This window comes from Electrophorus electricus, chromosome 10 (genome assembly GCF_013358815.1).
Source record: "Electrophorus electricus isolate fEleEle1 chromosome 10, fEleEle1.pri, whole genome shotgun sequence".
NCBI lineage: Eukaryota > Metazoa > Chordata > Actinopteri > Gymnotiformes > Gymnotidae > Electrophorus > Electrophorus electricus.
In genome coordinates, this window is record NC_049544.1 from 23,941,269 (window position 1) to 23,962,055 (window position 20,787).

The 20,787-nt window shown below is 49.0% G+C and overlaps 3 protein-coding genes across 12 annotated transcripts in view; 1 reads left to right on the forward strand and 2 right to left on the reverse strand.

Moving 5' to 3' along the window:
- abi1a (abl-interactor 1a) overlaps positions 1–11,138 on the forward strand; it is a 32,003-nt gene extending 20,865 nt beyond the window's left edge. For 2 of the 9 annotated variants that reach the window (XM_027017765.2, XM_027017772.2), the window contains 9 exons: positions 267–281; positions 1,517–1,620; positions 1,986–2,126; positions 3,322–3,422; positions 3,969–4,022; positions 6,555–6,749; positions 8,357–8,443; positions 9,537–9,722; positions 10,051–11,138. In XM_027017765.2, coding sequence (XP_026873566.2) covers positions 267–281; positions 1,517–1,620; positions 1,986–2,126; positions 3,322–3,422; positions 3,969–4,022; positions 6,555–6,749; positions 8,357–8,443; positions 9,537–9,722; positions 10,051–10,226 — 1,059 coding nt within the window. In that variant the 3' untranslated portion in view covers positions 10,227–11,138. Of the gene's footprint in view, positions 1–266; positions 282–1,516; positions 1,621–1,985; positions 2,127–3,321; positions 3,423–3,968; positions 4,023–6,531; positions 6,750–8,356; positions 8,444–9,536; positions 9,723–10,050 lie in introns of all 9 variants that reach the window. The other 7 variants (XM_027017769.2, XM_027017767.2, XM_027017773.2 and 4 more) reach the window with 7 other exon arrangements.
- Positions 11,139–11,595: 457 nt separating this feature from the next.
- On the reverse strand, positions 11,596–16,316 carry pdss1 (prenyl (decaprenyl) diphosphate synthase, subunit 1). Of its 2 annotated transcripts, none has more exons than XM_035531166.1 (11): positions 16,114–16,316; positions 15,499–15,554; positions 15,254–15,380; positions 14,956–15,086; positions 14,563–14,704; positions 14,082–14,193; positions 13,720–13,799; positions 13,521–13,601; positions 13,028–13,141; positions 12,755–12,835; positions 11,596–12,497 (listed from the first exon to the last, which is right to left on the reverse strand). In XM_035531166.1, the coding sequence occupies exons 1-11, from the start codon at positions 16,276–16,278 to the stop codon at positions 12,357–12,359; spliced, it is 1,230 nt and encodes a 409-aa protein (XP_035387059.1). In that variant the 5' UTR covers positions 16,279–16,316; the 3' UTR covers positions 11,596–12,356. The 2 variants fall into 2 exon arrangements, with proteins under 2 accessions (XP_035387059.1, XP_026873577.2); XM_027017776.2 differs by having other exon boundaries at positions 13,690–13,799.
- A 3,532-nt stretch (positions 16,317–19,848) lies between these two features.
- The window catches only part of apbb1ip (amyloid beta (A4) precursor protein-binding, family B, member 1 interacting protein), a 17,242-nt gene continuing 16,303 nt past the window's right edge, over positions 19,849–20,787 (reverse strand). The window contains exon 14 of the mRNA XM_027017762.2: positions 19,849–20,633. Coding sequence (XP_026873563.2) covers positions 20,106–20,633 — 528 coding nt within the window. The 3' untranslated portion in view covers positions 19,849–20,105. The remainder of the gene's footprint in view (positions 20,634–20,787) is intronic.

Consider the following 20,787-nt stretch of genomic DNA (forward strand, 5'->3'; position numbering starts at 1 on the left):
ACTTCCATGCTCCACAGACCTGCTACTGCATGGTGGCTGGGGTGTGGCTATAGCGTTAGAGCAGGGAGCAGGCTACAGAGCCCGGAGTCCCAGTGCTGCTAATAACCACCTCATACAAGCTTTGTAGGGTCAAACATAGTAAATTATTTGATATAGGACTGTAATATTCTCTCTCTCTCTCTCTCTCTCTCTCTCTCTCTCTCTCTCTCTCTCTCTCTCTCTCTCTCTCTCTCTCTCTCTCTCTCTCTCTCTCATGCCTGCATTAGTGGCTAAAAGCCAAGGTAAGTCCCGTTTGTCACATGACCATCCTGCGGTAGCTGATTGGTCAGCTGCTTCCCACCCCTCTGTAGCTCCACCTTCTACCCTGTGCTAGGTGTAGCCGAACTGTTACCCCACGACCCCCGTCACAGGGCTGGGCGATAGAACCGAAAGACGCCGTTTTGTGATCGTGTCAGTTGGAAATATGATTAAGTATAAAAGGAATAACCATCCATGACTTGGGCACGTTCTGAAGCCGCACGGAAAATATTGAACAGAATGAATATTTAGCTCACGTATTGAATCTTATCATATCAATCATGTTGTATTGAATCCTATTGACTCAGAGCCCGGGAGAATTAGCCATGATTAAACCTCGATGGTCGCGAGAGAGCATAATTCACCCAGCCACATACAGTCTCTGTGGATGGTGTGTGGTGTTAAGCTCGTGTTCCCATACACACTCCAAACGTGCCTTTTTTTAATAGCCTGATAAATGCCGAAGCAGGAAGAGACTGTGATTTATTCTTAAGCCATATCGCCCACCCCTGCACCGTTACATAAACATAACTCTGTGTCTTAACACAAAATAGTTCTCCCCACACAGTAAAATGACCCCTCTATGGGCTGTGTGGGTTTCCCAGACTGAAAGATTCCTTTCATGGGGTACAGGCTAGCCCAGGAACAGTGGCCCATCTCAGAACGCCAGCGCTGTTTCTGGGTCAGCCATGCCTTTTCCATCATGACAGACCCAGTTTCCTTGGCAGTGAGGACCTAATTCAGAACCAGTACTCCTGACCTGAGACCCACGAAAAACCCCGTATATCCCATTTTCTACACGATTGTTCTTTTCAGTATATGATGTACTGTGTATGTGTATGTATAATACATATATTTATAATTGATTTCAGCTCATCAGGTCATTATCATGCTGTTAAGTGAAGCGAATAAGAGGTGTTAGTGGAGAGAATTGCTGAGCAGTGTTTGGGTTTCTGCACCCTGGGACTGAGCGTTGATGAGCTAACCTTCAGGAGCGCTGGTCTCAGTCACTGCTCTAGCTGTCTTTTCCAGTACCGTGTCTAAGCCCTTTATTTTTATATGTTATTATAGTTTTTAGGACACACATCATGAGGTCTGGGAAACCGTCCATTAGCCCCAGTGACCAGTTGCATGTCTAGTCCCGTTGTTCTGAGCGGTTCGGTCATGCGTCTCTGAGGGAGCACTCACGGTGATCTCTGCTTCACTGTATCCGATCCAGCAACATGGGAACACCCAACTGAGCCGAGCAGGAACGCTTTCGAGGACCAACCCACCCACCCAGAAGCCCCCGAGTCCGCCCATGGCTGGGCGTGGCACTCTTGGGTAAGCCAGTGGCTCGCGTATGGATTGAAAAAAAAACCTTAATGATTGACAGCTGGACTGCTGAAATAACTTTTTAAAATCCCATCTTATTTGAAAAAGTTTTATTCTAGAAACTTTGAGACCTAACTGTAAAAAGTGTTAAAAACCTGGGTTTGGATTGAACACTGAGGCTGCCTAAATATTTAAACCCTTGAAATCTGCCATTGTTGTGTTCAGTCATATTTAGTTATGCTGTTATGAGTCAGCATTGAGGTATGTTGTTGGTATTTACCCATAATCGCAGGGATTAGAGGGGATGAGTTATTTGTTTATTTGAGGTGCGTGTGTGTGTGTGTGTGTGTGTGTGTGTGTTTTGTCCTTCATAGACGTAACACTCCATATAAAACTCTTGAGCCCGTCAAGCCTCCCACGGTGCCCAACGACTACATGACCAGTCCTGCTCGCCTGGGCAGTCAGCACAGCCCAGGGCGCACGGCTTCACTCAACCAGAGGCCCAGAACCCACAGGTAACACCCACACCCACGCACCCACGCGCACACACACACTCATGTGTGCGTACACACACGCCCACACACACCCCTTGTACAAATATTGATTGATTATGCCACACAGTTACGGACTGCTACTGAAGGCCCCCCACAGGCGTATCTCTGCTGGCCGGGGTAGTCCTCTGTCCGTTCCTCTGTATGACCCACGTCTCTCACACTCATCACAGTGAGGCACTCCTAAGCGGTCTTGGAGGTCTCCCCTCCCCCCCCGCGCAGCAGACACACTCCCAGAGAAGTCTAGTGGGTGATGGCTCGTCGTCTCGGAGACGAGCTCTGCGCGCGAGATCTCCTGTCTCGGCCAGAACACACGGCAATTTTAAGCCGCACGCTGTGCCGAGGAGCCTAAACGCTAATCGTTCCCGTCTGGACCGCTGGCGGGACATCTCCCCCGACACGGCTCTGCGGGACGTCATTTAAAGCCATCACTTTATGAATCATCCCACTGTTGTCTCGGGATCTGGAGCAGTTCCTGTTTTCCTCGGAACGTTCCTCTTTCCAACACCGTGGTGCGCGTTGTCCAGCATCAGCAGTTTGACGGAGTTTAAGTGAAGAACAAACACGAGGAACGCTTTACGTCCGGCCACACGCTCGTCCCGTTAGTCTTGTCTGTCCATCGGGCCGTCTATGTCTGGTCCGCTAACGCGAGAGGACTGTAAAGTAGTGCTGGGCTGAAATCTCCCGGCCGCCGTAGATCGTCGTCAGCAATAAACACACACGTAAACACACAGGCCGCTGTTGCTGTTTGTGTGCCTGTTGTCCTGACATGCCTGGCCCTGCTTTGCTGGCGCACTGAAGGCGGCACTCCAGGGGACCTGTGCCCTTCAGTCCGATGCTGCCACCTGAACACGGAGATGCACAGAGGTGCGCCACCTGGTGCACAGGTGTGTAGATGGACATGACGGGGTCTGAAAAATAAATAATTCTGTCCAAAAATAATGCAAGCCAGTCTCTGACTGTCCCATCCGCGTGCGCGTTTTTATACACGTATTGCAAATAATCTGCGGCCTGTTCTGGCGGCTTTTGACTTTTGTAGTGAGATTGTGTAGATCAAGCATTACGAGGACTCTTCGTGTTCATGTGTAATTACACATGTGTATATGGGACGTATACGATTCATTGTAAATCTCTCCCTCTCTCTCTCCCCACCCCGCAGCGGGAGCAGTGGGGGTAGCGGTAGCCGGGAGAACAGCGGCGGCAGCAGTGTTGGTGTTCCCATTGTCGTGCCAACCCCCTCCATCCCTAACTCCGGCCCAGGTGAGCTCCGCCCGTCTCCACCTGCCTCGCTGAGTTGAGCACGAGCCACGTCGTGCTGCCCGTATTGTGCAACGCTGTAGTCTGGTCGGCAGTAGGTATTTACACAGAGACTTTCTACTGTCATTAAGATGAACATTTTGGAACATTTAAGAGTTTCACACAGGAGGGTGTTATTATAACAATCTCCAGAAAACCTTCTCTCTCACACACTCTCTCTCTCTCTCTCTCTCTCTCACTCACACACACACACACACACACACACACACACACACACACACACACACACACACACACAAACTGGGCAGCCCATCTCTCCATTGCTGGTCCCAGTGCAGTTCTCATGTCTCTCAGCTGTTATGTATGTTAAGGTTTATAGAGTTTCGTCTTGCAGCAACAGATGGAGTCTAACCATGCGCATCACCTATGCGTGTGTATGTTCGTGTGCATGCGTGCGTGTGTGTGTGGGCATGTGTGCGTGCGTGTGTGTGGTTCTGTGTGTGTGTGGTTCTGTTCCATGTCTAATGTGCTTCTGATGTGTTCTTGCAGTCCCACTCATGTTTGCCCCTCCACCCCCACCTCCTCCTCCACCCATGGCCATAGGTGAGACCTCTACCCCAGCCACCCCACCCAAAACACTTCATCGCCACCCGCCTGTTCGCTCGCGCGCATGCGTGCGTGCGTGTGTGTGCGTGCGTGTGTGTATGTGCGTGCGCGTGCGTGCGTGCGTGTGTGTGTGTGCGTGCGTGTGTGTGTGCGCGTGTGTGTGCGTGCGTGCGTGTGTGTATGTGCGTGCGTGTGTGTATGTGCGTGCGTGTGTGTATGTGCGTGTGTGTGCGTGCGCGTGTGTATGCGCGTGCGTGTGTGTGCGCGTGCGTGTGTGTGCGCGTGCGTGTGTGCTAAACGTTGCAAGCCATACACCACTTCTCCCACAGGTTTGCTGTTTGGTGGAGGGTCTGGTATCTCTTTCCTTTCTGTCGGGGGCCTGTCCTGTGAGCTCTGGGTACGATCGCTGCTTGGGTAGCTCCTGGGACAAACTCCGCTCCTACTACAGTACTGAAAACAACCAGCAAACACTCACGTCGTCGGTGCAATACACTTTGGACAGAAAAACAACACACTAAAAATGTAAAGGTTTGGTTCTAGTGTAGAAACCTTGAAACGTTTCACGGTCGTTGGCGGTGCAGTAGGTGTGTGTACGGTTTCTGCCGTATTGTACTGTGTCACACGGGCCAGTGTGAAGGAGCCGTGGTGCAGATCTGTGCCAAACACTGGAGGCCGCCCCAGCTGAGAGATGAAACTGGCACATGCCCAGTGCGGCACTGGAGTCTAATTGTGCCTGATGAGGCCAGCACAGGAGTGGCGGCTTCGTTGGCATGGCGCACTTCGCACGCAGAGGTCAATCGGAGAGCTTCACATAGTGCCGGACCACAGAACACCAAGCCCCGTTAGCCTGGGTCAGCTGACACCTAGATTAAGGCTTTCTGTTTGAGAGCCACACCTTGGGGGGGCTCTTATTCCACACCCACATTCAAACCTACAGTAATGACAGGAAGCAGATCAGCATTCCAGACACTTTCTCTGGGTGTCTCAGAGGCCAGAAAGGTCCAGTGCACCTTACTGCTGTGTGTGTGTGTGCGCGTGCGCGCATGTCAGCCATGTTTCTGCTGTTACGTGAACAATCCCTACTTGTTTGTTTACTCTGAAGACGTAAACATCAGAATATTGCCTGTGTCTTCTCACTGCATGGTGTAGTACTGGGGTGGTGGTGGTTGTTTCTTGTTTACTTTTGTGGGTGTGCATATGTATACATGTGAGAGTGCACATGTGCGCGTGCATGTAGGGGGTGGGGGGTTTGTGTGCATGCATGTGCAGTAATTCAGTAGGAGCATTAGGAGTAGGAGTTGTTTGCTGCATGGTGGACTAGCGCACTGTTTCAAGTTTCAAGTTTGGTTTATTCGTCACATACATAGTCATACACAGTATAACTCGCAGTGCCCGTGTGCTTTTATTTTTGCATTGTTTGTGTGTCTGGTTTCTTGCCTTTCACTGGGCGGCATCCCTGTTATCTGGAACTACAAACAGGAAATGTCTGCAAAGGAAACCTCTGCACAGTTGCACACACGCACACACCAGACGATTTATGAGGAGTCTAAACCTCATCGTCTTTCTCCAGAGCAGGATTGCATGCAAATGTTTGTTTCCATGTCATCGGTGCTTGGCGCTAAACTGCAGACTCGGCGTCTGGGTATTTAGACATGGTTTTGTTAAAAGGCATCAACACTTAAGATGTTAGTATTGTTTGGTTGTAAAGTGGTGTGCTGGCGTTTTTTTTTCCCCAGGGCGAAAAAGAAATCCCATATCCAGTGTCAGCTCTTTCAGAATGTACACATTATCCCTCATGATGGCAGTATGGTCATTTTCACACGTTGACACACATCGACGCAGGCACTCTGGCCCCGGACCGATTTCCTTTATGCGTAGACGGACAACGCGTGTTCTTTCCCGGTAGGGCGAGTTCCGTTTCACCCTGGGCCGTGTGTACCGGTGCCTCGGGGAGCCACTCCCATGTGATTCAGGCTCTCGGGAATTGACTGGACCCCAGAGAAGGCTGGCCAGCCATGCCGGCCGTGCCAAACAAGTCGAGGGCCGGAACCCTGCGGCTCTCCGTCCTGCTAGAACTGGCCCGTGGATTATCTGAAGGTGCTAAATGACTAACGCTGGACAAAGGTTCCTACGGAGAGGTGACACTACCTCAGCGTTCATCTTCTGAACGTCTCTTGGGTGGTTTACGAAATGGTTGGGACTAATAGCAGAATTACTAATGACCTGTTCAGATGTGAGTGCCCTGTAGGTTTGTGCCTCTGGGGCTCTTTGGGTGGCGTTTGCCTTCGTGAGCTGGGCGGGGCTTTTCCCTCTCCGCTGACCCTCCCTCTTGGCTCCATGTAGCTCCCTGTACCTCCATCTTCAGCCTCCAACGAGCCTGCGGGACAGAGGTCTGCGGGACGGTGAGGGAAGGTGCTTCTCGCTCGCTCTTCTGAGGGTGTCACTGATTCTCCTTTCTGGGTTCTCTCTGTCTGTCTCGTCTCTCTGTCTGGTCTCTCTGGGCTCTACCCACGATGGCCCCTCCCGCAGGGTCTGGCTCCGCCTCCGTCTCCCAGTTTGCCACGATGTCACGCCACGCCTCCCGCCACAACTCCACCGTCTCGTCTGTCTCCACGGTGTCGGCCACGGGGACGTACCGCCGCGCGCCCTCGGTCTCCTCCCAGTTCCTGCCACAGCAGACGCACGTGAACGGGGCCGCCCCGGGTACCTATGCGCAGAACTCAAGTAAGACGTCCCCTTTTGCAAGGCGGGGCTTCTCAGACCACACACCACTACAGTCACACTTTTATGGCATTTAGCTGACGCGTTTATCTTACAATTGTGACACAGCACAACTTGAGCAGTTGAGGGCACCTATGCATGCTTCCAGGTCCCTTAGACTTGGCACCAAATGCTTTCGTCCAGTTGCTCAACACAAAAGAAACGTCTTTTGCTTTGTACCCAGCTTGCACGTCGCCAAGGACGACCCTCAGGGTGCGAGTGGAGCTCCTCCGCTCCGAAAGTGCAGCTTTCTGACCTCCACCCCTCCATCTCACACGTCTCAGTTCTGGGTTTTCTCTCTGTCTCTTTCTTGTCTCTACGGACGCTCTGGCGATGGGCCCCCAGGTCTTTGTTTTGACCGTTCCTCTCTCCTTCCGCTGCGGTGGGACGTCCTCTGCCTATGTGTAGCCAGCGCGGACCTGTGTGGCCCGGTAACACGGGGCTGTGGCTTCAGTCCAACGCTTTGTTGATTCTGAATGACTGAATCCTCGGAGTTTCCTCCAGGAATGTGTTGGACCTTGACAAGGACAAAGCCGCCTCCTAGGAGCTGTACTGGACGTTTCAGCTGTGTGTACCACGTCCGCCGTGACATAGCTCGGGTCTCGCTGTTCTTGCTCTCTCATACCATCTCCCCCTCGCTTCCTCCCTCTCTGTCTCTGTCTCTCCATTCCCCTCCCAAGTAGGTGTGCTGCTCCTCTAAACCTCTCAGAGGTCAGCCACCCGTGGTATTAGTGGCTGAAAACCTGCTGCCCTGTCCTGAGCATTACACCCAGGGATCTCCGCTAGCAGCCACAATGCCGCACATTTGTAGGCGTCGGGAGGGCTGGCGTGGTTCCACCTGCAGGCTCCAGTCCATCAAAAGAGGCAAAATTGGGCAGGAGTGTTTCTGCTCTATACTGTAGAGGTTGTTGGGGGTTTTTTTTTCCCCTAGGCGTGTGTGTTAGCCCTTCTCTTACTGTAGCGTGTTAAAGCGCTTGTATTAACGAGAGCTCTGGCCTCTGTGACTCATGCCCGCGGCCGAACACAAAGCCCTTTTGAGCGCGGATGTGAGAACTGTGGCCATCATTCAGAGGTTCTTTTGTAAGGACTCTTTGACCGGGTTCTCCCGGCGCCGTGGACTTGTTCTGTCCACTTCACAAAGAGCTGCAGTTCTGACGGCGCTCTGGGACGAGGACGGTGCTGAGGGTAGAAGCTCGCTGGTCCCAGCATGTGCACGTTGGCACTTTTGGACTGTGATGAGTCCTCTCTTGCAGACAGGGAAGCACGGGGACGTCCGCGAGAATGCGATTAGCGCGTCGCGTTGCACACCGCTGCTGCAGACGTGAATGCGTTTGCGTCTTCAACGCAACCGCCCCCCGACCCCCGGACCAAAGTCTCTCTTCCGTCGTCTCGGTGTCCTTGGATGGGGGGGGGGGTTTATTCACCGATTTGTGGATTTGGGCCTGTTTTTTTCCCCCTTTATAAACTAAAATGCTTTTCCTTTTTTCTCTCCTGTGCGCCTTTTCTACTGGGGTGTTTGTTGTCTTTATGGGCGTGTCTGCGTGTGCGGGCGTGTCTGTGGGCGTGTCCAGTGTCTATTGCCCCCCCGCCCCCGCCCATGCCCCAGCTGATTCCACAGATACCCCTCACCGGCTTTGTGGCCAGGGTGCAGGAAAACAGTAAGTGCTAATCCTCCGCCCTGTGTCGTGCATGTGTGCGCGTGAGTGTGGCAGTGTACGCACGATGCATGCTGCACGGCTCTCTACTTCTACACCGCACTCCGACTCTTCCCACTGTCCCGTATTCTCACTCATCACTGACTGGTCAGACGGCTTCGCCTCACCAGAGACCAGCTGACGCAGCTGAGCGGCGAGGCCGTTCTGCGGGTTAGGGCGCCGCGTCAAGAGACTTTTTACTCACGGGCACGTTTTTATAAACTCTTCTGGCCCTCTGAAGCAGGTTAAGTGAAACACGGGGAGCGTATCTGGGACACTCTGGTGTCAGAAATAGACCCCACTGTGTGGTAAAGCACATCACCCAAGCCTCAGCTCCCCCGTGTGCTCGGGTCTTGTCGCCAGCCTCCCCGCTGTGTTCAGGCAAGGCTGCAGATTGCTTGCTAACTGGGACTTACTGAACCTTGAAGGATAGTTCTCTCCAGTTTCTCACTGTTGAGAGACGTGATTTTGTAATCTGTCATTAAGGCTGGATGGCCTGCTGCACGCGTCTCGGGCAGGGCAGCATTACTGACCGCGATTGCACCAGAACAGATTAGTTTGTTTGTTTCTGCTGCCCTCTACTGGTCAGTCTTCATATTACAGACAAGTAGCAGAACAAGAAGAGAAAAGGATCTTCCCCAAACCCCTCTGTGTGCCAGCTTGGACAGAACAGACTATTACAGGGATCGAAGTTATCTTGACACTTACACTTTTTGTTTGTGTTTATCTACATCTCTGTTCATCAGAGAGGTAGATATGTATTATATAATAATAATTCATTAGAGAGCTCATTGAATAAATGAAAGAAAAAAAAAACAAACCTAATATCTCGATCTGCTCGTCAGACACACGCCACACACATCACAGCGCACTGATCTCGTAAACAAACCTCAGCTTTTAAGAATCAGTTCAATAATCAGACGCCTCATCTCTAAGCGGGCATTAACACTTGCATGGTGGCCGCTCGTTTGCATGCCCAGCCCGAAGTCCCGCCCCCGTTTCCATGGTTATGAATGTCCGATGTCTTTCTCTCCACCCGCCTCATTTGGACTCGTAGTCGCAGACACCCCGACTCTGCCCCCCCCTCCGCCCCTGGACGTCCCGCCCATGTTTGATGATGCCCCGCCTCCTCCACCACCTCCACCAGTGGACTACGAGGATGAGGACGCCGCGCTCGTGCACTACAACGACCCCTACGCCGAAGCCGACCCCCAGTGGGCTCCCAAAAACTACATTGAGAAAGGTGAGGAAAGTCGCACGGGGTCAAAGGTGAGAACGGGGTCAGGGGGGAGCCCATCACCCAGTGTCACAGCACTGTTCCTGGACCAGCACCCATACACTGCATTTCACCATTTTCTTCAGGAACATCAGAGTAGATGTTATATCGTTATTGTTTATTTTTCACGCCCTGGTCTGAAATCATGTTTGTGTTCTTTTGCCAATAGTTGTTACTTTTTTGTCATGTATTTGTGAGTTTAAGCTTTCTGGTTGTGGAAAGTGGTTCTGTGCCACAGTGTGTTTGTTTACCTTCTTGCATACCTTTGACCTGCACCTTTTGACCTGCCCTGCAGTGGTAGCCATTTACGACTACGCCAAGGATAAGGATGACGAGCTGTCCTTCATGGAGGGAGCCATCATCTACATCGTGAAGAAGAACGACGACGGCTGGTTCGAGGGCGTGTGCAACGGCGTCACTGGCCTGTTTCCCGGCAACTATGTAGAATCGATTATTCACTACGCAGACTAAACACGGAAATAAAACCGAGAGATACCACGTCGCGGTATAGTCGCGCAAGGCTGCGCTCAAATGTCCGTTCCTGACGAATGTTAAAATAACGGGGGGGGGGGGGCGCGGAATCGACAATGTTTATTTTGTATGGGGGTGGCAGCGAGGGGTAATTGTAAATGGGGTAGAAGCTCTGTGGCAGAGGGGCTTCTGAAGATGACGTCTGACGTAGTTGTTCTGTGTAGATACGGTGAGCTTGATCCTTCTCGTGCTCTTACGGTGAACGCCGTGGCGTCTTCAGCCCTGAGCTCGTAGTCTTGTGTGCTTTTGAAAACGGCCCCAACCAAACCCAGTCACACAACGCTGATGGATTTGGGACACAGAATACAAGTCAGATATAAAAAAAACAATCATAATTTGGTCTTTTGATCTCGAGGCACAAAGTCTGAAATGTATTAGTTTTACTTCAAGCATGCCTGCAAATTTAGGATATGTATTGTAACCTCAACAAGAATTCCATTATGTTTTAAATGTACAGTGAGCACTCATTTTGTTTTTATTTTTTTATTTTTCCTTTTGGTCCGAGGTACTTGAAGGTATTTCTGGACACTTTTATATTCTTTTATCATTCGATATAAATTTCATATTTCCCCTAAGTTTGTATGTGTAATGGTGCGTCTCTCATAGTTCTGTGCAGACACATGAGGGAGTGCTTTGTTTGGATATTGAATAACCTGCCAAGGTGTTTTGTTTTTTTGTTTTTTTCTTGTAGGCATTTGCCATGACGAACAAATCGTATTGTCTGTTGATGGGCTTAAACATGTAGACAGTAATAGATCTAAAATACTTTACTTAGTAGTCAGTATGCCAGTAATGGAGCTTACCCACTGTTGCATTAAAAAAAAAAAAAACACAGCACCTGTAGTTATACTAGAGATGAACTTTTGGCTTCACTTCTCTGTATAGGACAATGAGCAAAACAATATTCCTGGTCTGAACTGGTCTGGTTTCATAATTCAGGTCTCCACCATCCTGGCATCTTTTACTTTTTGTAACTGAATTTTTTACTCCTCACTTCCTTCTCTGTACATCAAGTCTTAAGCGGTCTTGTTTCCACAGCGGTGTTGGGTGTTCCTGACCCCCAGCCGTGGTCATCCCTTTCAGTGGAGGATACTGCAGCAAAGTTCTCTCACTTTGTTATATTAAACGTTTGAAGTGCTTCAAATGAATCTGGATGGACAGAATCATCAAAGCTGGCCTCTGTCCAGAATTTGTATTTATATGTTGATTGAAGAATGAAATGTACAGTCTTTTATAATAAATCACTCTCCTATGTAAAAACTACGTGCATGTTGATTGGGGAGAAAAACGACCACAGACGGGAACGTCATTACTTAAAAAAAAATCTCATTTAATAGCAACACACGGTTATTGTGCACTTAAGGCCTCGTAGTTACTGAGCACTTGATGCAGAAGTGCACTGATAACGTCTACAAACACACGCTGGTCACAGTTTGGTTTTTGCACTACGGACACACCTCCAGGTAACACACAGGTGTTCAACAATCGAATGCACCGGCCTGTCGACCACAAGACCCCCCACCCTGTGGGTACAGTAACATACAGTAACCGTTTTAGCATTTTGTCATCGTCTTGATTTTCATTCCAGTGCCAGAAGGTCACAGGATTGTAGTGTCTCCTCTTCTTTATACACCTGATCCACGTTACGGCCGATGAGGTGTGGCGAGGGTCCAGGTCTGGCCGTCGCGATCCGAGGCCCTACAGAGTTCAGTTGCAACCCCAGTCTAGCACGTTTGATCCACTTAAACAAGACCAGGCTTGAAATTAAACTCTCGAGGGCCGCAGGTCTCAAGCACCCCTGACTCGGTTAAAGAAGGGAACACACTAGACGGCTCTGTGACTCTTCACACAGCAGAAGTGGTTACGGGCACGGAAGTTCATTCTGTCGATATAGCGCACAGTCCGCTATAAGCACTGTGGGTGATGGTTTCAAAGCAGGTGTCCTACAGGACAGAAGTGGAGTGCAACAACCCTGCTGTGTGTGAGGCGCAGGGCCTTCCATGACCTTTGGCGCCGTGGCCTGGGCACAGGAGTAGCTGCCTGAGGTGGTGGTACTTGGGGGACGTGGGCTCACTTGTTCCGGGTCAGCACCAGCTCGGTGAGTCGGATCAGTGCGTCACGCTCGGTGGATGGCCGGAGCTGGCTGATTTGACGGATGGCCTCCCTGCAGTAACGCTGGGCGAGGTAGTTGGTCTTCTCCACACCATCGCTCTGAGACAGAGATATTGATCATCAATAATGAGATGATGAAATAAATAAATGGAAAAGTATTTAATTACTTTAGAATTTGGATAAGATTTTGCTTTTGTTGTTGTTGGGAATGCTGTTCTTGTTGGGAATGCTGTTGTTGGGAATGCTGCAACTTGCACGTTTATCAGCGTGACGGCGTGTGAACTCTGGGACTCGCGCGCGTGTCGTTACCTGTTCCAGCAGCTCCGGATCACGTAACAGAGACCAGCTGCTCTTACCTCCAGGACGAATCGCCAAGCCCGGTCCACATCGCCTTCGGAACAGAACCGTCTCATAATCATGGCGTGTAATTCTGGAAACTGTTGAGGCAGAGAGAAAGGCTAGAGTTGTTTACAAGGAGACATGGTAGAAGTGGAGTCATTATAATCGCAGACACTCAATGTTTGGACTTTGACCCTCATCTTAGGTTACGCAAGCTCCATTACGTTTATGGTTACTGATGTTTTAGCAAGATATTGCTATATGGATGTGCCAGTATAAATAATCTGAACCTTCTGACAGGCAAACAGGACGGGTCCGGTGGCCAATCCCAGCTTGAGGTCGGCACCGGACGGTTTCCCCAGCTGGTTAGCGCACACGGTGAAGTCCAGAACGTCGTCCACCAGCTGGATGTGATCAACAACAAACAACACCTCCATCTTCACAGATGTCCTCCACTGTATTTGTTGTTACAGCAGTGGCAACTTCTAACTGAAGTTACATAACGGCACAAGTATAGGCTAGAAATTACACGCACATTTATAATACAAATGTCTGCTTTGGAAATCAGAGTTTCTGATTCCTGTATGCAGCAGTAGTTCTGCTCGGTACAGTTTAGCGTTTGCTCAACACGCCCATGTTCACCTCATTAAGGGCTGTTAGTCAGCTGTGGAGACGTGGAAAAACCTTCAACCTTGCAACTCCGGGAGCACAAGCGCAAGCTGCAGACTTTGATCAGTTTTGTTTTTATTGTCGCTGTGAATTACACAGTGTACAAAACGTTACCTGAAAGGCGATGCCCACGTTCCGGCCGTACTGATACGCTATTTCGTGCACCTGGGGGTCAGAGTTCACCAGGATGGAGACCTGCAGCCGCAGAGGAGACAAGGCCGTTAAGCGTCCCCGTCCCCTGCCACTGCAGCGTCTCCTTCCTGCGACAGAAGAACGTACATACTGCTTTACAGCTATTGGCAATCAAGCTTGCCGTCTTCTTGAAGGTCTTCTCTAGGTAGTGGCGAAATCGCTCGTTTTCGCTATCTTTGGATCCGAGCTGCATGAATTCACCTGCAAAATGCATCGTCAGTTGAAACGTCAGTTGAGTGAAATTTTCTGAACTTTTGATAGTCGGAGTAATTTAGAAGCTCATTGGAAATAACAAAAAACAATAACAATGAGAGCTAAGGGGGACCAATCAGTGCAGTTCGTTTACATGTCATTTGCATACAATTAGCTTGTTCCCCAATAGCCGGCCTAGACCGATTATTATTATTTCTTTTTTAGTTTTCATGTACTTGTGTTTTCAACGAGTAACAAAAGTACAAATTTCCAATTACTTTGACCTTGTACCTCTGACGAGGTCCTCAATGACCTGGGTCAGCACAGACACGACTGCGGTGTTCCCGATGCGTGCGAGAGCCATGGACGCTGCAGAGAGAATGAAATCTCCTGCCAGGATAGCCTTGAGACAAGGGGAGAGACCACATGTTCATGCCATTTTCAACCCTCCATGTCCTTTAACAGTACCCCTCTGTCTACATCTAAACCAGCGCCCCCTGAAGGAGAGGGTAGTGTGACGGAAACTGTCGTTCAGGAGGGCAGGTGTGTGTGTGTGTGTGTGCGCGCGCGCGGAGAGGTTCGAGCACACATTCACCCTGGAAGCCCTGGGGTCAACGCCAGGCACAACTGATGCCGTCCGCCTTTGATCGACATTTTTCTTTTTTTACAAATCAGCGTAGCTATCAAGGTCTGCATGCTGGGATGCACCAAGGTCAAGGGTGTCCAAACCTGGGACTGAAAACCCCTGAAACAGGTTTCTGATCTCACTCACTTTCCTTTCCCCCCACACTTCATTGATGGTGGTTTTTCCCCGCCGCGTGTCTGCCCCGTCGATGACGTCATCGTGCACCAGGCTGGCAGTGTGGATCATCTCTGAGATCATTGCTATGGACCTCTGGGCTGGCAGCAGATCCCTGGGTCATGAGCACAAAACGCAGTTCAACAAATCTACAAACCGGAAACTTAACTGTACTGGTTGTTAGAAACTTTGGTTTATGTGAATGAGATGAACGTGGGGAGATATCGGACTACTCTTATTGTCTTGTGTGCATTTTGTGTCTAATGTGTCTTGGGTGTTGTACTCGTCTTGGCACTGCCCAGCGGGTCTCAGTTTGATCGGTTGGTTGTTTGCAGGATTGAGGAAGAGCAAGTCTGTAGAACTCACGCAGTTCTGTGGCTGTGGATGTTACAGGCTCTGGCCATGAGCACAACGATCATGGGGCGCAAAGCCTTGCCCTTCCCGTCAAAGTAATACTCGCACAGGGCTCTCAGCTCGGCCGTGGACACGAGCAATTCCTGGAGCCGTTAAACAAAGAGGGGTAGTGCCAGAGCACAATTAGCGCCCGGACGATTTAAACTGCGGATATGAGCTGTCATCATTCCTATTCCAGATATGCCATTTCCAGGTAACATGCATGGTCTTTGTGTTATGGTATTCCAGCTTTTAAAAACCCAACACATACCTTTTTTATATCTTCATATAAATGAATCAGATCCTTTTGTGCAAGTGAAAAGGGATCTTTCAGCTTCGCATCGCTGTGTGTTCTACAACAGCAAACCCTTGGAGCGGAGTAAAAACTATTCCTATATCTGGACAACAGAACAGGAAAGGAGACAAGATGTTAATAAGAGCAGGTCACGTCCTGTCACTACAGCTAATTATCTGACGTGAAATTGGATGCTGGCTTGTTTTGCTTCAGATACTAACCTTGTAAAAGGCTTTGGCCTAGTGGTATTATGGACACGCCTGACAGGAACCCACACCTGCAGACACACGCGTTACAGGTGAAGTGAAGGCTCACAAGTACTCTAAATTTTAAAGTGGCAGACTGCGGGGTGAGTAACGTGCCACTGTGCGACTACTCGTTCTAGTTAAAGCAGCGCTTGGCGGAAGCTGACTAGACCGTCTTGCCCTCTGGCGCTACGGTACCGATCTGCTTAATCCAAATCTGAAGAGCCAAATCTGTCCTGCTCATCTCATCTCGTACCACCTTGAGTGACAGTGGAAGCTCAGTGGTGAAGGTACTTGACTAGTAATCAGAAGGTTGCTGGTTCAAGCTCCACCACTGCCAAGTTGCCACTGTTGGGCCCCTGAGCAAGACCCTCAACCCTCATTTGCTCAAGTTGTACTCAGACATAATTGTAAATCGCTTTTGGATAAAAGCGTCAGATAAATGTCTACAAATGTAAATGTTAACCTCGACCCGTAAGCATTACATGAATGAAGCATGTCCACTCTTCCACTTGTGCAGTGCTGCGTGCACCGGGTGACCTTCTCGCGCGTGCCGGCACGCCCGAGATGATCTTGAAACTCGCTGCTTACCCGCGCGCCGCGCACGTCGCCCGCGGGCGCCAGGGTCGCAGCGCGCGGCAGGTGTCCGCTCGCTCCGGGCACGCTCCAGCTCCTCCAGCTCCTCCAGCTGCTCCAGCTCCTGCAGCTCCGCCACTGCGCCGCCATGCTCACTCCCAGACCGAAGACGCGCCCCATGAACCGGAAGTGCTCAGAGAGGCTCGTTTGACGTAAGAAGGTGCGAGTTTGAACCTTTAGGCTGCACGCGCGCCTGTCGGTAAAATTGTATCTTCAAACGTCAACGCGTTAAAGCAATTTTAGTTGAAAAATAAATAATAAAAATGATTTTTTTTTTTAAGTTAAAAATAATAATCACGTGGCTGGAACGTGACGCATGACGCGCTGGAACGGGGCAGGACCGTTCCGAATGGTCTGGCACGCGACTGTATTGTTATTTTAGTGTGTCAAACTGGACATGTGGAGGCATCAAGGAGAAGAAACGCTCCGGAGTTTCGGACGCTTCAACGCGCTGCCTTTTTTCTTTTTTTGCCGGTTTTCTGTAGTCCTGAATCTTTTATCGGCCCAACCAGGAATAAAGGCCAAAGGTTTCAGGATGCTTGGTTTGCTCATCACTAGTGTGAAGCACAGCTACTTGGATTATGTGGAAAGCAGTAAAACCGCTTTTTATTCAGTGCTGGTAAATGAAACAGCACATATGATCATAAAGAGGAGGTCTGTGAGGTTGACTCACGGTGGGAGTATTTTTCTTCAAGGCAGAATTTTAGTTGTCTTGCATTTTGTCATTCATTTATCTTAATGGTGTAACCCAGTGTATGTGGCTGACTACGGAGGGAGGGTTAACGCAACGAGAGGCACAGCTGATTGGCTCATAATCAGTAGTGATCAACAAAGACTGAACTGTCGCACACACCTAGACTTTAACAAAAGCATCAATATTATTTTCAGTTTTAACCAGACACTCGATGTGATGATGTTAAAAGGTGTTGCATCTCATACCTCTCAAGGCTGACAGAGTACTGAGAACCTGTCCAGAAATCTACCCCTGACAAAAAAAACCATATAAATATTGAATTACATCCATGCAAGAATTTATTTCCAAAACAAAACCTTTTCCATATATACACCTATGTTTATTTGGAATGCTTCCCCTTCATGTCCCAACATGAGTTTTTTTGTTTACTCTCTGTGCCCACAGGTGCTCCCCACGTGTGACCTCCACACCTGTGCAGAAAAGCGTCCCAGATGGCTGCCGCGTGAAGCGGGCTGAGAACGGCGACAGTGCGCAGAGCTGTCGTCACGGCAATGGGGGATGACTGAAAAAAACTAAAATATATCATTTATATTAAATTTTAATGAACCCCTATGGTCCAGTGGAATAAATGCATGTGGTATTTCATAGTTTAAATATGAGTATTTTTATGGAATGTGATAAAGAGTGAAAATGTTTCGCTATTCCTCCCTGCATCTCTCCATTATTCTGTCAGGTTTCACGAACTATTTAAAGTGAAATTAGACCTTCTAGGAGATGGAGAGTAACACATATCTGATGACACTTATGCTAAAATAAGGTGCGCATAAGTCCTCTTCTCCTGTGTGGCTGTTTCTGCAAAGCTCTGACCATTCTTGACCATCCCTGCCTTCTCACACACCACAACTGATCAATCACGTACATGCCCTACATGCAACCATTGGTCAGATTGCTTGTGTGTGTGTGTGGCTGCTTCACAGAAACGTATGGCTAAAGAGCATACATTACATTTACCCTCTATATGATTTTTTTTGTATGGAACCATAACAAGGCCTAAAAACACCCAATCACAGAGCTGATAGTGACGCGCTGAGGGTTGGGCTCGTTAAACACCCAATCACAGAGCTGATAGTGACGAGCTGCGGGTTTGGCTCGTTAAACACCCAATCACAGAGCGGATAGTGACGAGCTGAGGGTTGGGCTCGTTAAACACCCAATCACAGAGCGGATAGTGACGCGCTGAGGGTTGGGCTCGTTAAACACCCAATCACAGAGCGGATAGTGACGCGCTGAGGGTTGGGCTCGTTAAACACCCAATCACAGAGCGGATAGTGACGCGCTGAGGGTTGGGCTCGTTAAACACCCAATCACAGAGCGGATAGTGACGAGTTGAGGGTTGGGCTTGTTAAACACCCAATCACAGAGCGGATAGTGACGCACTGAGGGTTGGGCTAGTTAAATGTGATTTTAATGACATGATCACTGTTGTGCGTTTTCCTGTTTTCTGGACGTGACCTCTCCTTCTTTGTGTGTTTTCCTGTTTTCTGGACGTGACCTCTCCTTCTTTGTGCATTTTCTTGTTTTCTGGACGTGACCTCTCCTTCTTTGTGCGTTTTCCTGTTTTCTGGACGTGACCTCTCCTTCTTTGTGTGTTTTCCTGTTTTCTGTTGTCCATCCCCAGTAGAACTCTATTACCCAAGTGTGACAAATGAAGGCAGCATAACAGTACCAAGGCCTTTACTACCTTGATATTGCACATTAGATGAAAATAAGCTAAATCTCTAAATAAATTTTAGAGGAAACATACTTTTCTTTAAGATTGTGAGAAGCTGAGCTAATGTTTGATATTGTGTCAGTATGTCACCATTTTCTTCCTCTCGAATTAGATAATATGATGTCCGTATGAAGTCCATTCTTGTCTTTGATTATGCTCACACTTCAGATTATGTGTGTTCTGGTGTATGGGTGAATGTGTGCATGTGCATATGTGTTTTCTCACATGTTCACACACTCATGAGTATGACTAAGAGGGTCACACTGCCCCTTTTGTTTGTGACTTTGGGTCATACTGAACTTCTTCTGATATTAAACAGTAATCCCTACAGTCAGGGGGACTTCAGATGAGAAATGATGCGAGGCTGACAGGTAGGTGTGAAGTACTAGGATGTGTAGTTTCTCTTGTGTAGCATTAATAATTGAATTATTCATATCATTTTTTTTTTTGTGTAGGACCTAAATGGCCTTGTACATTCATATGCCATTTCCGTACGTCTTTTGTAAGCTGTATTGGTGAAATCTATGACATCTAACAGGATGGTTGAGTCTGCTGTTGGGAAAGCATAGAAAAACAGCTTCTCTGATGTGTTTCAAAAGTTCAAGAAACAATTCTGTCCTAAATGACTTTTCCTTAATTGCAAAACACAGAATTGTAGAAGAGATTCACCACGATACATATAGTTTAGGGGAAACTGGTCAGCGGTCATTTTAATAGAGAACTAAATTTTGTGTTTTTAATGGGGATATGAGATCCCTTAGTAAACTATCAAATAGAGACAGCAAAAGTAATAGACTCGAATGCGTTCAGTCTATGAAATGTAATTCTGCACTCTGGCCTGCAGGTGGAGCTGCTGCCGCACACTCAGGCGGAGCCTTGCGCGCGGCAGAAAGGGGGCGGAGATACGCAGCCGCACTTCCTGATAACGCGCGTGTGGCTGCTGACGCAAAGCTCGCGCCCTGGCGCGCGCTCAGATTACGTTCCTGAAGACCTCGAGCAGCAGGCCTGGGTGTTTCAGAGCACGTATGCAACTAAACCTGCGTAGGTATGAGGTGTGAAGTTGTATACGATTAAAATACAGCTGTAATTCTTTATTGTATTGAAAGTCTGATGTGCGAGCAAGCTCACAAATCATGTTTATTCCAGAGAGGTGGGTGAGGTACTTAATTCTATGGATTCATACTAACTACTTTTGAGTACATCAAAGCATGTGTGGATAAATTAATTACTTTAAACATACATTTATTATAATATATAACCCCATTTCCTAACTGCCAGTTCATCTAAAACTGTGTTCTGTAGCTACAATATTATATACCCCAAAAAAAAGAATTAAAAATGTCACATATGTACAGCATATATACTAAGAGGTAAACTCCGGAACAGGTGAAAATGTTCTACAACAATGCATTAATTTGTGAACCTCAAACTTTCCATCACAGAACCGGACCGAAAGGTTTCCGCATCTTCCAGCTGGTTCTTTCACTGGCCGCTGCGTTTTTTCTGCATAGCAACCATCAGTTCTGACATGAAATCGCCACCGGAGGGCGCTGTCGCAGACGGCGTAGTTCGTGTTGGCGGCGGGGGCCCAACTTTCTTGACTTTGGGGGTTGGATGGGGTGCGGTAGCAGTAGCGGGTGGAGGAGGGGGTGGAGGAGGAGGAGGCAGCTCTCCACCTTCGAATGGCGGGTTAAAGACAGGAGGCGGAGAGGGGTGGTTGGTTTGTGGAGGAGGGGGTGGGGGTGGAGGGAGCTCACAGGCAAAAGATGGAGGTGGTGGAGGCAGGAAGTCAGGGGGTGGCTCCATGTCGTCGATGGGGGGTGGAGGAAGGGGCAGTTCAGGGGGTGGAGGAAGGAATGCCGGTTGTGGGTATTCAAGGGCGGAGCTGAGCGGCGGAGGCTCCGCCCTGACTGGCATGGGAGGTGGAGGAGGCATCATGGGGTCGGGGGGTGGAGGGGGCAATACGTTCGTCGAGGGTGGAGGTGGGAAAGACGCCTGGTTGCTAGGGCCCTTAAAAAAAAACAAAAAACATTTAATTATGGTGAATATTGAGCCTTATATTACTGCCATAATCAGGAATATCTCATTCATATGTAACAACTGAGTTTTAAGAAGGCAGAAACGAATCTAGTGTTTCTGTAATACTTCCTCATTTGGTAAACAA

Bases quoted from the DNA above. Each gene is read 5' to 3' on its own strand.
- pdss1 (XM_027017776.2), bottom strand. From the start codon at position 16,278: ATGGGGCGCGTCTTCGGTCTGGGAGTGAGCATGGCGGCGCAGTGGCGG. The intron at 14,194-14,562 runs GTGAGTGAGATC...CCTTGTCTCAAG, and splicing joins AAGTGTGGGGGGAAAGGAAA to GCTATCCTGGCAGGAGATTT. The intron at 13,142-13,520 runs GTAACGTTTTGT...GATCACATCCAG, and splicing joins ACGTGGGCATCGCCTTTCAG to CTGGTGGACGACGTTCTGGA.